At 35.3% G+C, this 17,370-nt stretch overlaps 1 protein-coding gene across 5 annotated transcripts in view; it reads right to left on the bottom strand.

The window, feature by feature from the left end:
• Positions 1-16,753, bottom strand: part of LOC145674431 (coiled-coil domain-containing protein 174-like) — a 200,117-nt gene extending 183,364 nt beyond the window's left edge. For 4 of the 5 annotated variants that reach the window (XM_081744482.1, XM_081744481.1, XM_081744479.1 and 1 more), the window contains exon 1: positions 14,748-16,752. In XM_081744482.1, coding sequence (XP_081600608.1) covers positions 14,786-16,312 — 1,527 coding nt within the window. In that variant the 5' untranslated portion in view covers positions 16,313-16,752 and the 3' untranslated portion in view covers positions 14,748-14,785. Of the gene's footprint in view, positions 1-14,747 lie in introns of all 5 variants that reach the window. The other variant, XM_081744484.1, reaches the window with a different exon arrangement.
• Positions 16,754-17,370: the final 617 nt, after the last annotated feature.

Genomic DNA, 17,370 nt, shown 5'->3' with positions numbered 1-17,370 from the left:
TTTGCACAGATATACATCATTTGGTGGTAACACACTCACCCAGAAGTCATCAAGTCTGTGTTCATTTCTTTTGTACGACTCCATTTTCTTCCGCACATGTGTCTGATCTACTAGAGCATTGTATTCTCTGTCTGCCTTTTCTGCATCAGATGCTGAGACAATATTACTCTGCACTAAAATTTCGAACGTTGCTCTCATTTGTTTAACAGCTTCTTCCTGTGAATGACCAACGGTTAAGGGATTAAGAAACGTCAGCGCTTTTGTAAGGGAATATTTTAGCGGGGACCTCTCCTGCAGCTTGGACACTAAATGTTGATAACATTCACGTACTTGCTTTCGGAAACTCAACATTTCCTTTTCACTAACTTCTGTACATCTCCTCAGTGCTGACCTAGTTGCATACCCAAGGTCAATTTCTTTCATACGAATTAAATTAATATATAAGTTTTCACTTTTCTCCATAACATCAATAGCATTGATACTCTTCTTGTCCATTATTTCTTTTTTAACGAAGCGAGACATCAATACTTTCAATAACTGAGTAAGGCTACCATGTAAAAATGGAGTCATAGGAGTGTCTGACTGATATTCAGTCAGGAAAGGCTCACAGTCCTCAGCAAGAGATTGAAAAAACGCTAATTTTGCATAGAGCAACTTGTCGTTCAAATTTCTAGCTACTATTCTGAAACTGTTACAGTTGGGTTCTTTGTCTGTTCCCTTAACCGTTTCAACATACTTTCTCACATGCGGTAATATTTCTTGGCTTCGCTTGGCTACCTTCGCATTTTCTACCCAACGAATATGGCAAAATGGAAGTGGAAACAATGACGAACCTGTTATTTCAGAATGCTGGGCACGCCTTGCTGGTACCATTTCGTACAAGTTATACAAGGCTCTAAGAAAAGAAATCAAATCCCATCCAGTTTTTTGTATACCAGTCTTAAAACCACCGTGAACAACGTGAAGACCACACGAGCCAAGTTCAAGGAGCTGTGGAGCGTCTGTACCAAGGGAGGCACAACGTTCCTCTTTCATTAGTCGTAAAAGCGCCCAATTTACATTTGGCCCATCCATTGAAACTTGCAAAAGCTTAAATGGATCAAGCGATTGCAATACATTCTGCAAACCTTGTAGTCTTCCCTTCTTTTACCCAGGGAAATTCATATTTCCACCTTTCTTGAAAATTCGTTGACGGCATGATGTGCGTCAGACTCTGAAAACACAAAAAATAAATCATGGCAAAACTACACGAGTATGTTCGGTGCTGAGCTAGTTCGTGGCCTAATTGACGATTACGTAAATAAATGCTAACCTAACCTAACGTAACGTAAATTAAACTTACTTCAAACTGTTTACCAAACGTTTCAACCAAATCTTGCTAGTTTTTTTTTTTTTTTTTTTTTTTTTTTGTCCAAATTTCCACGTGGTTGGCCTACACTCTCCAACATAAAAAAAAGAAAAAAGGTAAGATGGCTTTGAGTGTTTCTACATGTACAAGCACAGGAAAGATGAGTGACTTTTTCTTCAGACAGACATTAAATAAAGTACCTAACAAGAATTATAATATTTTTGAGATATTACGGGCACAGAATTGTGCTTGGTTCAGGGCTTAGAAATATGACCGGTTCTTACTAATATAGAGGCTCCCCTTATAGCTGGATCATTTTCGATGTTACCCTTAGTGTCACTCGCGTCACTTCCACTAATTTCATCATCGACTTCCGATTACACTTCAATATTGTCATCGGACTCTCTGAAATTACCTACAGAATCATAATCTTCTTCTAATGTGTTGAGTACAAAGTCTATAAACTTGCTTGAACCTGCACACACTTTCGACATCATGCAATTAAACAAATATGCACGCAAAGTATCTGAAACAAATTTCGTCAAAATTTGAATTTCACATACGTAAATACACAGGTGGGGTGCTGGAGAACCCCACCTCTTGAATATATTCTCTTCTGAAACGAGACAATTTGCTTCAGACCCACCACCGTGAATGTCATGCTTCAAAATGAGAATACACGGAAGCACCAACCAATGTGCCTGAGAACAAAGCCACAATGGCGATGAGTATAACGTCTGGGGTGCTCCAGCACCCCCCTGTGTATTCCAGGGTTAACGTTAATTAAGTCAGGTTTAAAATATACTAGAATTCTTAACGTTACACTTACTGTTCTGCACAAAGTAAAATCTTGCCCACCTTGTGTATTAGTTCAAGTTACTACATTCTAATAACTTGTTTTTAAATTTTAAAAAATGATTGGTAATAGTATACAACAGTACCTCATGATCTGTGCGCGTGGATACTTCCTACTGTTGCACTACGTATAAAAATGATTTTATTACATTTAGAAGTAGTAAGAAGCATCCACGTGCACGTGACATGCGATATATGTTTCAAATCCCCCACATATACTCATACACTACGTACAAGGGCACATTATTATTCTTCGCATACCATAAAACACAACGAAACGCAACGCAAACCGACGTACATTTTATTTTATATTACTCAGTAATTAAATGGAAGTCGCCTTGTTACCTCATTTTCAAGTTCCTATATCCTCAATGAATAATCCTTAAAAGACTGCACTTCGTGAGTCCTCGCTAAATGATGAGGCACTGTCGTATACTATAACCAATGATTTATTTTGAGCAGAATATTTCAAACATATTACTGTCTTTAGGTAAAACTTTGCTTAGGTCTTTTGTTGTTGTTGTTATTGTAATAGTTGGTAAAATAAACTTATTTATGACGGCAGGAATGTTGAATACTCAAAATTGACATGCCTGTAATTCATGGCAAAGAAAGAAATGGCAAGTGGTTTGCCGTGACATTAAAACAACTAGCCTTTAAAGTGTTGAATTATTTACAAAATCATTGCCCAGGTAAACTTACCTATACGTGAAAAACAATCCAACACGCAAAAACCTTTACTCTTGAAACGCAAAAACCCACAGACAAAGGATATATCCTTTGTCTGTGCAAAAACCTTTCTGCTGTCAGCAAACACTGTTGTCAACCACTCACTCACCACTCTTCTTCCCCCAGCACCACAGCAGGAGACAAACCGCGCGCCTCACATAAATCGCAGAAAATTCACGGTGTACGAGATGCAACGCGTACCACATGACCGCTTCTACGTAGAAAATAGAAAAACGGTTGAGATGGATCGCGGTGTATTTAGGAACACATTAAAAAAAAATAAAATGTAAAAGTATTACATCGCGATGCATTTAGGAACGCGAGGTTTATCGGAGTTGCTCCGACAAGCGTCAGCATCATTTCCAACATGTGGAATTTAATTCCATTTTTCCCGACTTTTTTCGCAAATTCCAGACAAATCCCCGAATTCCGGACCATTTTTTTAATTTAAGACAAATTCCCGACTTTCCCGATTTTCCCGACTGCTAGACACCCTGTAGATGACAAGTAATTTGTTATACAAAAATACTCCAGGAAATACTACAAACATATGAAAATATATCTAATTAAGGTTCCAAAATTGAGTACATTATATATATATATATATATATGAATATGTGACGTAAATAAGAAAAAAAAATACACATACACTTATCGAATATTCAAAAATTATTGCGCTTTCAATATGTTGACTATCATATGGAGAGGACAAACTTTTCACTACTTCAAGCTTACGAAACAGATGAAGTAGTCACTAAACCTGTCTATTCTCTACTTCATTTGTTTTCTGAGCTTATGTAAACCGTCTGTCTTCTCTGTGTGATCAAGTCAACACGTCGAAAGTGCAATACTTTTTCAACATTTGGTAAGTGTATTTGTATATTTGGTATATATACAAGGTGTTTCAAATCAATACACACATCGTTTGGGAGCTGATTCCTGACACCAAGATAAGACGAAAAGTATAGACAACTGGGTGCACAAATGCTTCCTTTCGGAGTTATAGGCTGCCGAAAGCATGAAAAAAATGAACTTTAAAGGTTCATAGCTCCAAAACTATGAGACCTGCCGTAGTCGGGTCACGACTTCACTTAGGAACCAATATGTGCAATATCCAAAAATATGTTTCAGAATCCTGAGGTACTCACGAAGCAATTTTTATAGAGGGAGTTTGGCTACGGGCGTATAATCTGAAGTACTCACCAACTACTTCTATAAAAGTTGTTGTGGAAGTACCGCAAGATTCTGAAACATGGATATTTGGATAGCGCACATACTAATTCCTAAGTGAAGTCTGACCCGACTACGGTAGGTCCCATAGTTTTATGCTATGGACCTTTAAAGTTCAGTTTTTCATGTTTTCGGTAGCCTATAACTGCGAAAGGAAGCATTTGTGCACCCAGATTGGTCTATACTTTTTATCTTATCTTGGTGTTAGGAATCACCTCCCAAACGTTGTCGGTATTGTTTCGAAACGCCCTGTATAATGCACACTAAAGAACAGTGTAAGGCACTCATCATTTCTGTTTTCTTTGAATAATTCGATGTTCTTTGTTAAGTAGCCCTCATTTTCCACTCCAATGAAGGAAATGTCTTGAGGAAACAGGGAAGGGCTGTTCTAGTCTACACAGAATGACAACTGCCAACGCTTTTTAAACGTCAGATTTAGTAGGCCAGGAGAAATTCCTCCCGATCCGCGTCATAAAATTGACTGTCCGTATATTGCCCTCAGACTCTTCGACAATCCCTGAAAAGAAAACAATTAGTTGATCATAAGATTGAGACTTCAATAGGTTGAAAACAGATACCATCCATCTTGACTCGACTGAAGTTTTACCTCCGGCTACCTGACAGCCCCAAATCTGAACTTCCGCGAAACACTCCTTAAATGGGCTAGGACCCACCAGCCGGCCTTTGAGTGCGAATGACACGTGGTCAGCGTGTCGGCTCCTACGATTGTTGCGTGGTCTGCGCGATCAGGTTTCAGTACATCTCTACTGAAATGAGTTTTTCAATTGCCTCACTGTGGGAAGTAAACACCATTAATTTTTGAGCTTCCACCGGGAAACAAACCCAGAACCACGCACGAAAGGCGAGCATAATAGTCACTAGACCATAAACGAGCTTTATTTCTATCAATATATTGAAAGGACAAATATTTGGAAGAGTATGAGCATAACAAACACTATAGGATTATCAACTCCGTGAACTTGTCTCAACACCGTGGATTCCTTAGTTTTCAAATGGACATGGAGTTGAGAAAATCGAATATAATTTATCTTTACCGGCCCACTTTTTAACCAGTACATGTGAGTAATTGTGTACGAATTTTCTACGTTAAGGCGTAGGTTCCTCAAGGAAAAGAAGGTATATACCATACAAATACATTCAGTAATAAATACCATGGTGTTGAGTATCAATTTATATACGCACCTGCTTTCCACACAAAAATATTTTTCCTATAGCTTTTAACACATGCACACAACTTTTTCTGTTCTTCAGTCAAACATGTCTGCCTTGTCTTCTTGTGGGTGTAGCCAATGTGGACGACCATGCTATCTGTTGAGAGCAATGATAATTTTTTCTATTGCCATGGAGTTGAGACGAAATAGAGGTGACAGAAACGAAGCATAGTCAAGCTTTCGAAAATAATCGTTATAAAGGTTTACTTTCCACAAAACCGAAACATTGAAGTGTTCTCTTCCATTTAATTACCATTAAATGATGTTTGATTTGCGACTTCAGTTGTAATTTATTGATTAAAATCAGTCAACTGTAGTCTGTGACACAGCCTACGGTGTTGAGAAATTGGGTAATAATTAATTTGTTACGTATGTTTCGTGTTATATTTGCAAACTGTTATACATGGCATACCTACTTTGTGACGGTTACTACCAAACAAAATAAAAAAGAGGTGATTCTTTCTAGTAGTAGTTTGAAGAAATGCCCGTGACAGAAAATTTCCCTTTTTCGTGGAATCACCCATATACAATCTTGGAAATGTTTATATACAGTTGTGATGACATGTGAAAAACTTCAAGAAATCACTGCTGAAAATCTTGATTTCTTTTTTTTTTAGAAAGAATTTTAGGAAAACCAAAAATGGAACAAAATATTGCGATCTTGGCCAATAATTAGCTTTTAGATCAGGGACCTCAAAATTTTTGAACGGCCCCTAAATCAAGTTTTCATATTTTGTACGAAATAAGCACATTATATTGAGTTAAGTTATGTTTTGGGTCTGACTACACTATAATAATTTCCCAGATACAAGGCCTGCAAAATAATTGCTGATTCAAATATATTGGATCTTTTGATTAATTAAAAAAGAAAGTTTTAGGTCTATTCACTTTTAATTTTCTTATAAAAAGAAACACACACATTTCAATAGCTTCTTGATCTGCATTTGGTGAGAGTTTCTCATATATTGACCAAGATGACAGAAATTACAACAACAAAAGTAAAGTTTAACAAACTCATTACATATATATAAAGATTTGGTGAAAATGTGTTTACATAAAAAGTACGTTAAGTTCCGAAGACGACCATACAGTGAATCACATAAAAGACAACAAGCTAAAAACACTAATTCTACTCTTAATCTGACATCCTAACACATGAATCAAATCAACATATCAGAAGAAATTTACACTTTGAGGGGAAGTTTGAATAGAGTGTTATTTCTCACGCCATATAACTTAGATGATTGTCTTCGAACTTAAGTAGATAGAAACTTGCTACAATGTTGTTATACAGGAACAAACTTTAGTAAATACTGGTACCTTTTAAAAGTTCTCTCGTAAAATTAAGTACTAATACACAATAACACACTGAGCAAGGCTATGTGGTAATATGTAAAAAACACTATCACGTAACTGTTTCAACACAATAACTGTGTCTTCATCAGGGTTTGAAAAACCCGGGTATTTTTGAAAAAATCCAGCCCACCTGGGCCCATATGGGTTTTATCGGGTGTTTTCGGGTTTTAATGTTTTTTTTTTCGAAATATTTCACTGTCTTTGGGGTAAAAGTGTTAAAATGTGACTTATATTTCAAGATTGTCATTGCCGCAACTTGCAAGAATTTTCTGTTCACTACTGTTTTGAAAAAATGGACGCCATTTTGAAATTTTATATTGGATCGCCGAGAAAACCTATACAGCAAATTTAGAATGGCTTTTGCTTCTACCCCTAAAATTTCAATTTAAAAGTTCGAAAATTGTACCCTGTAGCGTGGGTACACGTTAGTTGAAAAATGGCCGCCATTTTGAAATTTTACGTTGGATTGCCGCCAAAATACATATACAGCTAATTTAGAGTGTCTCGTGCTTCTAGTCTGAAAATTTGTTTTCAAAAGACCGAAAATTGTGCTTTGTAGCGTAGATACCTGCTATCTTGAAATTTTACGTTGGTATACCGACAAAATCTATGCAGGAAATTTAGTGTGTGTCATGTTTGTGCCCTGAAAATTTAAACTTAAAAAACCGGAAGTTGTACCTTGTAATGTCTGTGTGGTAGTGGGAGACAAACGAACAAATGTAGATCGAATCATTCCAGGAGCCTCAGTAACGTTCGCAAAATACAGTATGAATACCAAATATATTATTTTAAAACAAAGATATAATTCACGTATTATAAAATAAATGTTTCAAAATATCTTACATGGCAAATATTTTCCAGCGTAAAATAAATGGTTTTATTGTTGAAGTTCACTTCTGAAACTTTGCACGTTCAATTACAGGAATTTCGCTGGCACTAGCAAGACGGTTCTTTCTCGAAAATAAATTTAAAACAATTAACAAAGAGATAATTTTTATTTTATAAAGTAGTTGTTTCAAAATGTCTTAAATGAAATTAAATATCTTCCAGCTTAAAATAAATGGGATATTCCATGTCAAATTAACAAGTCATCAGACTTGACCATTTCAGATTTTTGTAAAAATTGGTGCACAGCTTTATTACAGTGGGAGATGAAAAAATCCCAAATATTACCTCTCCCCCTGAGAGTGTCTCCATATAGGGTCTCAATAATGTCAAAAATTGCATTTTTTTTTTTTAAGTTACAGTGATTATTAAAAATTGTCATGTGCACTAGAGACGTGAAACAAACACTATTGGAAAGCTTAAAGATTGCTCTACAAGTTGTACTATATTGAAAAAACCTGTACAATAAAAAATAACACTTCAAAAATTCAAATTAAGATTTGAATTTCGCATAGAAATGTCCCTCTGTGGTGTTTTAGTACACATATGAGACTACAATCTGAACAAATTCAAAATTGTATTTTGGGCACTCAATGGGATCCGATTCAAAATCCAACATAACTCCAGGCAAATGGTTATCGATCTGAACCCAGATATTCACATGGTCAATATCGTGCAATGCTTGGTTATTTACCTACAACATCAAAGGTATTTATATTCAATTTCATTTGTTTCTTGATGTATTCATTTGAATTTACACAATTATCCATCTTTCGAGTTAATTAGAGAGGTATTACGTTTCCGATCATTACTCAATAGAAGTCATTATTCTTGTCAGTCAGTATGGATGTTTCTAAATTTATATTGGCTACATTGATACATGTTGTTTTCATTCCTTTGTTTCAGGATTGCTGTCACAGATAGGTTGAAGTGGATAATTGAAATAGGGAAAAAAATTTATTGACTAATTGTTTGAGCTGAAAGTGTGTGAAGTGATTGTGAGCAGTGTCACTGTTTCATAACACATTTGATAAAAATATTATGGAAGGGAGGAAAAAATATCCCTCTCTTTCATAATATGTTCTGTAATAGCAATCCTGAAACAAAGGAATGAAAATAACATGTATCAATGTAGATAACATAAATTTAGAAACATCCATACTGATTAACAAGAATAATGACCTGTATCACGTACTGTTTGGAAACGTAATACCTCTCTAAATAATTCAAAAGGAGGATAATTGTGTAAATTCAAATGGATACATCAAAAAACAAATGAAATTGACGGTACGTGACGTTTGGGCCCCGCCGTTTGGGCACTGGACGTTTGGGCGCGAGTTAAATTAAAAAGTCATTATGTTAGGCGCTGAGTACTAAGTTCGAATCAAGATATCACAAGGTGTCTACTGTAGTGGAAGTCCTTGAATTATACTGGATTTTGTTTTACATACTAGAAATACTGGAATTTCAAAATTCTAAAAACTGAATTAACAATTAAATTTTGTAAATTTAATTTTCAGCCAAAGTTAAGTGTGCTTTTTAATTGATAACTTTTCAAGCCAAAGGTAGGTAGACCAGACTAAATATGATTGACTGCATTACATACATAGTGAGCGATCAAAAAACTTAAGCAGGCCTTCTACTGTAGTTATGCAATAAGTGTGAATGTCAAACACATTTCTAGTGGCTAAATGACCAATATATGTATATTTAACTATTATTTTTCACTTTAAAATCGTTCTCTTTTTCCTTTCTCCACTTTCTTTAATGCAGATTAAATGCTTACAAAGGGACGAAAAAAAAGTGTGTTACGTTTTGATTTTTATATTGGAATGTTAATAAAAAAAAGTGATACCAGAAATACGGCATACTATAGTTCCTAAACTCAATGTCTTAGACACCCTGTATGCGAAATATCTTTCCCTCAACTCGATTAGGATTTAGGGTTTTTAGATTTCTGGGCTCTCGGCATCTAAGGCCATTTAGCCCGTCACGTTTGAGGGAGCACACTATCCGGGGAAAGAGAAGGAAGAAAGCAGCCTCGACCTATAAATTAGGTACCACCCCCTCAATTGCCTGGTGTGAATGAGGAAAACCTCATTCAGAGTGGCTGGCCTGAAAGAGCATGTTACACTTTTTCGACCTAGTGTCCCCACCGGGAATCGAACCCGGGATCGCTCGCACCGAAGGCGAGAGTGTTAGCGACTACGTTGAAATCTTTCATTGGTAGTTCTTTATTGGACTTAAGGAAGAGTATGGCAAACGTAATACGAAAGAAAACAAATTTTAATATTCATAAATATGTAATTATTAACTTTTTAAAAAAATTACTAAAATTAAATCAATACGTTTTAATTAACATTAAGAAAATTATTAACAGTTCGTCTGATTCCTTCATTTCCTAGCTTTCTTATATAATACAAAAATTAGATCAACATTAGGCAACAAATGCCACGAACGCATTAAACTATTTAATTTAGATGAATAAATAAGATAGAGATAGAAAATATACAGATAAATGAGGTAAGATAAAGATAGAAGTGTAGGAAATGTATATATATCTTGATTCGCGCTTAGTTTTAAGTGCCTAGCTTACTTTATATGTCGTAAATAGTGATTTTTACTATGTACCTCCCGCCCAAACGGCAGCGCCAAAACGTCCTGTCCCGTAAAATCGAATATAAATTCCTTTGATGTTGCAGGTAAATAGCTCCAGGCATATGGTTATCGATCAGAACCCAGATATTCACATGGTCAATATCGTGCAATGCTTGGTTATGTTGAATTTTGAATCGGATCCCATTGAGTGACCAAAATACAACTTTGTCGTGTTTTAGTACATATATGTGACTACAATCTGAACAAATTCAGAGGGACATTTCTATGCGAAATTCAAAATTCAAATCTTAATTTGAATTTTTGAAGTGTTATTTTTTTATTGTACAGGTTTTTTCAATATAGTGCAACTTGTAGAGCAATCTTTAAGCTTTCCAATGGTGTTTGTTTCACGTCTCTAGTGCACATATTAACTATTTTATGACAATTTTTAATAATCACTGTAATGGCATTTTTCAACACCCTGAATGGGGATACTTTCAGGAGGAGAGGTAATATTTGGGATTTTTTCATCTCCCACTGTAATAAAGCTGTGCACAAATTTTTACAAAAATCTAAATCCGTCAGGTCAGATTTTGTCATTACATTGGTTGATTTCACATGGAATGTCCCAAATAGTCTTATTGTTGAAGTATTCATTTCCGATGCTTTGTGCGTTCAATTGCGGGAATCTCCCGAGCGCTTTTTTCATGACGGGTTTTACCCGAAAATGCAACTTCCTTTACTGTACATCGACACTTCCACTAGTACGGAAGTTTAAATTCAGCACCTGAAATAGTACGGAAGTTTAAATTCAGCACCTGAAATAGCGTTAGAGAGTCTTCGAAACTCCAAGCATTAAGCTTCTTAAATTTTACAAGAATTTTTACACTGTTGCTGGTTTTGACTCTACAGAATGCTTATTTGAAGAGTAGCAACTAATGACGAAACTAAACTGTTGTTGGAAAGCTAAATTTTACTGAAGAATACTTGTGTTATCATCTAATGCATTAAATAATACTAATAGCTTTACTAATATATTTACTTGTGGTACAGGCACCTATGACCTTAAACTTGTCAAATGTATGAGGGATAACGTTCCACAGCGTCGCTGAGCACACTATCCCCAGAAAGTATTTTCTAAAACATAAAAAAGCATATTTTACTTCAAATAGGCTATAAACACAATCCATACATTAATTTGTTCTATAATTATCTCAAGCTAAGTTTTTAATTTATTTATTCAGTGCATTCAGAACTTTATATAGGTCTAACATTGAATGTTGTTGTATACTCTAACATGGAAGCATTTAATTCGACCAAGGGAAGTCCAAAATCTGATAAAAGTCACTTTCAATATGATCACCTTAGTTGTGTCGATAATATACTAACAAAAAGTCCAAAAACCCAGGTGTTTTTTTTTTTTTTTTTTTTTTTTTTGAGGTGGAACGAACCCGAAAAAAAACACCGTTTTTTTTTTTTTCGGGCTGGGCCCACTTGGGCAAGCCTTGGTCTTCTTCAGATTTCAGACTTCATCACAGAAGGAGTGGAAGTCTGCTGAAGACACAGTTATTGTGTTGAAACCAGGGTTGGCAAAAACAATGGTTTTTATTGAAAAAAACAAAAACAAAAAACAAAAACAAAAAAAAAAAAAGTTTTTTTTATTTAAATAATTTACTCTATGTCTTTATATTAGGTATGGACAGAAATGAGTTTAATTCACCTTGATGTTATTATGCAACAACATGCTGGAAGGGGTTACATAAGCTTAAAGTGGAATCCAAGCCGCTTCTCGGCTTACATCCAATAGAAATTGTACATTTCGACACGAAACCGGGACTAACTGGTCACAAATGAGATTGCCAACTCACTCACGAAGGACTCCTGATAAAAAGATGTTGTACTGATCTTTACATAGGCCTAGTTGTTAATATAAATGTCAAGAGTCATTTCAGGACAAAAAGACAAACAGTTACATAAGTAAAAACATTATACAGAATTACATATGAATCGGGCAATTCCCGCCTTAGCCATTGGGAAAATCCTGTTATTATTTTAAATGTATTTGTATGTAAAATTTTAAGGTCAACGTATTATAATCACTACGCTAAAACTGAGGTATTAAATTACTAATTTGGTATGTAAGTATCATTCAATAAAATTAAAACAAAGTCGAATCCAAGCTTATGTTGAAAGCTACGTAGGAAGTTGATAAATTTTGCCAATTTCTATCAACATATTTAAGCAACCTTGGCTTCTTTATAAAACAACAGGCATTCAGGCAAGTAGAAATATGTAATTTGGTTTAGTTTCGTATGTTTAGGCTTAACATCCTTATGAAATACCAAGCTTAACACGGGGAACGACATTCGCTTAAAGGGATACCTCGAATCGCTACTTGGTTTACGCTTGAATGGGTTGTGGTTCGACCGAAAATTGAACACGGGACCCCTTGAGTAAAAGGTGAAAACTAGACAAACGTAATGCAGATGGTTTGATATGTGGAGACGTCACCATGAAGTTCACACGATTTAAAGCATTTTTCGTTTTTTTTTTTTTTTTGTTTAAACCAGATGGTTTTAAAAAAAACAGCTGGTTTAAACCAGCCAACCCTGGTTGAAACTGTTACGTGATAGTGTTTTTTTTTATTTTTTTTTCTTTTTTTTTTTTTTTTTTACATATTATCACATAGCCTTGCTCAGTGTGTTATTGTGTATTAGTATAAAATTAAGTGATTTAAATATCTGATGGGGTGCGGCCGTAGGGAGAAGGCGAGTCAGCGACGGTGGGTACACGCATAAACGAGGTGATTTACAGCTCCTCACTGTAAGTCAAACTATCGGCTCTTGATGGATTTGGAAGAAGTATTAAATGCCATCTCATTTTGTTCATTATCATCATTAGAGTCTTCCATAGGGTCAGAGAAAATAGTGGAACGTTACACTGAGAGTAAAGTCATGATATTGCATTATGCATAGGATATGTAATATTTTGTAACATTTGTAACGGGTGAAACAACCAGAAACGAAGCTAAGGTGGTGAATTCCACCACACAAAAGATGAATACTTTAAACATTTGAACATTTTTAATAAAAGATGTTGTTCCAAAGCAGGGTTGGCTGGTTTAAACCAGGTGTTCTTTTTTTTTTTTTTTTTTTCTTCAAAAAATCCAACTGGTTTAAACCAAAAAAAGAAACGTGTTCGTAAAATCTTGATGAACACACACTTGTGGGTTATCACGATTCACTCCCGTATTATTATTCGTATTATATTCAGATCTAAATTTCCCATTCATTACTCAAAGAGATTATACTACAAAAGCATCTTTTTTTATAAGTTTATGAATGTTTCTTTTGAGGTTTTTTTATAGTTTATCATTATTGTTATGCGATTGCAATCAAAGAAAAACTCTAAATATTATTTCATTTTAATAATGTTTACTATTGATAAAATACATCGAAATACCGTACTTTTTTGGGGGGTCATACAAACCCCACGAGAGGCATTTATTAAAATCAGAAGTATCTTTGGTATCTATGTATAAATGAGTCTGAGCCAAAGTAGACTCAAACCATTCTTATCTTTATTCACTTTTCTTACTGATATGCAAATTTTACCTTGTACTTCTTTAACTTGGACTAATAAAAGTCGTAGTGAAACTGAAATAGTTCTTCTGTACTCTGCACTATTTTGAAATTTCCATGTAATTCTGCCCAATGGTTTCACTTGTGCAACTGTTTATCTTTTTCTCCTTCTGAAATGACTCTTGACAGCTATATTAACAAGTATGTAAGGATCGGTAAAACGTATTTTTTATCAGGAGTCTTTTATGAGTGAGTCAGCAGACGTATCGCATTTGTAGCCATTAGTACCGGTTTCGAGTTCAAATGGAGGACAATTTCTCTCGGATGTAAGCCTAGAAAGGGTTTGGATTCCGCTTTATGCTTATGTGACCTCTTTCTGCATAACCCGATTGTTGCATAATAACACCAAGGTGAAACAAACTTATTTCTGTCCATATGTGATACAAATGCATAGAGCAAATTTTTTTTAAAAAAACACCGGTTTTTTGTTTTTTTCAATAAAAAACATGGTTTATGTCAACCTTGTTCTAAAGGAATATAACTTCAATAGGTACGATAAGCTGTCATCGGGTAATTTAATATTTTCTTTTAGTAGAAGTGAATAAAACAAATAGAAAACGATTCAATCCTTTTTTTTAGTGGCTACCAAGAACTGGAGATATGACAACATACAAAAAACGGCTTTCGTGAACTTATTGGAAGTAGTGCCTGAATTACCAAACTTCCAGACCTGACCTTGCTAACTATTTATTCATTCCGCACTCCCTTTTAGAACTTGTTTCCGTAAAATTTAAAAAAAAAATGTATTCTCAAATTCAAAACCCCTAAATTCAAAATTGACATGTCTATTCGAATGCAAACTTCTGCAACATAAAGAAAATGCAGTTATTATACAATGTGTAAAGCTACAGATAAAGAAAACGAAGTACTTACTAATCATGATGAATGAAGAAAGCATACACTGCAAAACGTTATATGATCCCAAGAAGCCCCTTCTCTGGTTTCTCTGTTGTAGCTTTCTGCTGTTTATTGAGATAAGATAGACCTGCGTCGATTGCTTCTGCTATCCCAGTTTCCACACGTTTTTTCTTGCGAAAACTCATAGAAGGTCCATAATAATCAAACGTCGCTGGGGGCGGAATTTCAACGCCTGTTTTGGCTCTTTTCCCAGATCGATCACCATCACTTTCACTTTGTGTCATTGCCTCTAAATCGTATTCTGGAATAAGGGGCGAGACACTTTGTTTTGGAGCTTGTTGAACTTTTGATTTTGGGGTAATATCTTCTAAAAACTGCTTACTAACTGACGTTACAGTCTGAGGTTTTCGTTTATTAAAACTGAACGTTTTGGGAACTTTGATGTCAGTCCTTTTATTTGTAGTTTCCTGATTGTAGAACGATGGTGGAGCAAATTCCGTCGGCCTCTCCTTCCGTTTGCTTTCTACCCATTCTTCCTGAGTCATAATACTGGGTTTATCCTTCTTCACACCCTCTTTTCCTATATCCCATGGACGAACATGCTGTGCTCTTTTAAAAGCTGCTGTAGTATCCACTTCCTCCACAATGGTAACTGTTTCTTCCTTCAACTCATCGGGTTCCTTTTGCAGCTCGGGTTCCGCTTCAGGTGGAAGACCAAGTCGAGCTCTCTTTCTTGCCATCGCTGCTTTTAATCGAGCTTCACGCTGGTTATCTCGCCTTCGCTTCAAATCTTCATTTGCTGCTCGAGTTTCTTCAGTTTCCTTTCTACGCTGCAATAGCTCTTCCTGTTGACTTTTCCTAATTTCCTCATCCTTGGAAAACGCATAATAACCAACACCATGGTTACGAACTTCATTAAATAAGATATCCTGGTAATGGATATCTGTTTTCTTTTTTAGTTCCTCCTCTTCTTTCTCCCACCTTTCACGCAAAGTCCCTCTATTTAATTCGTTCAAAGTAGTATTAAGTTCACTGTCATCACTCACTACCGGAATGGGGTTCTTTTCAGAACTTTTTCCTTTTAATCTCTCAGAAACTTCTTGGTCCTGTTGTAAAACAAACTCTAAATCTTTCTTCAGACACCTCCGCGATCGGCCTAAACAGTCTACATAATCAACCCAAACTTCAGCATCCTCAACTTCATCATTAAATTTATCTGGAGTGTCTGGGGAGGCATCCTCTGAGAATTTCTGAGAAAAATCAACCAAAAACTTCCCACTCACCTCATCACTCGGTTGATTCTGGCTGTATTTTTCATACAATTTTGCTTTAACCTCTAACGATTTCTTAGATTTCTCTAGGATTCCTTCTTCTTCCTCATCCTCCTTATGTAACACATCCTTTAGAGATCTCTCAGAAACTCCTGAGTTAGACTTGTCCCACCATGTACCACGACTCGGACGAACACTACATTTGGCACCGGTAACATTTTGTTTTACTTCTTCTTGTTTCCTAGCTAGTTCAGCCTTTAGACTTAATATCGGAGAAGTTCCAAAACTAAACTTATTCGGCACACTCATATTAAATGGGAGCTTTAAAAATTACAACACTGAAATAATTACGAACACTTTAATAACAGATGCTGTAAATTTAGCTTCCTTATTTCTGTGATACTACGAACAAATATTTATGTTGTCATTAATCAAATAAGCGTATGGTTCAATAAAAAAAAAAAAAAAAAAATCAACCAGCTACAGTCGCACACTTGCGTTGTACAAGATAAAAGATATACAATATTTTCCTATATAGTTTTCACATGTAAAACTGTTAATCCGGCCATCTTGTAACTTCAGGATAGTTTTTGTTGTAATCTCAAATTAAATGGCGACATTAAGCAAAAGTAATTACTAGTCTTACGCAAAACATGTACATTTTTCATAACAAAACTACACAACAACAGATTTCGTAACTTTGTCGTTTAAAGGGACGGTGAAGGTTGACTAAAAAAGAACGGTGAAGGCGATATCACATATTATAACCTTTCACGTCTTCTTTCTTGTTTCTGGTAATGATTTTGCCATATAGTACAAATGGCCTTGGGCTTTATTCCCTAACCAACTTCTCAAATATTGCAGAGCGTAAAGCAAAAACAAATCGCGCAAAAGTAAAATAGGACTTCTATGCCAATTATTGCAAACTAAAGGGCAGATTTTGCGTCACGTTCACGCAAATCGTTACGGAATAGAACCCATTTTCTTCGCGAAAAATGTAAAGCACAACGCGACCAAATAAATGCAAAAATCGATTATAACTGTTCTGTCAATTACTGCCGTGACCGAAGTACACATCCTATAACGGTTTTGATCAACATGATTCAGAATTTGTATTTCGGTTTGTGATAATATGTGTAACAGTTGTAATCGTTTTTTGTATGTTTTGCGTTGCGTACAGACTCACAGATTTAGAGGTAAATTAGAAATATTCTAGTGGAATTGGGATCAATTGACAGTCTACAAATAAAACGAAAATTGTTAAAAGACCTAATTAACTCATAAATGTGTACATTAAGTATATCTAAGGACTAAACTGGAGATTTTATGGATAAAATATTATATAGCAGCTGAAATTACCACTGCGA

The sequence above is a fragment of the Thermobia domestica genome, chromosome 17 (genome assembly GCF_964235325.1).
Source record: "Thermobia domestica chromosome 17, izTheDome1.hap1.1, whole genome shotgun sequence".
NCBI lineage: Eukaryota > Metazoa > Arthropoda > Insecta > Zygentoma > Lepismatidae > Thermobia > Thermobia domestica.
The sequence above is the reverse complement of the archived record's forward strand: the minus strand, read 5'-3'. Positions and strand labels throughout refer to the sequence as shown.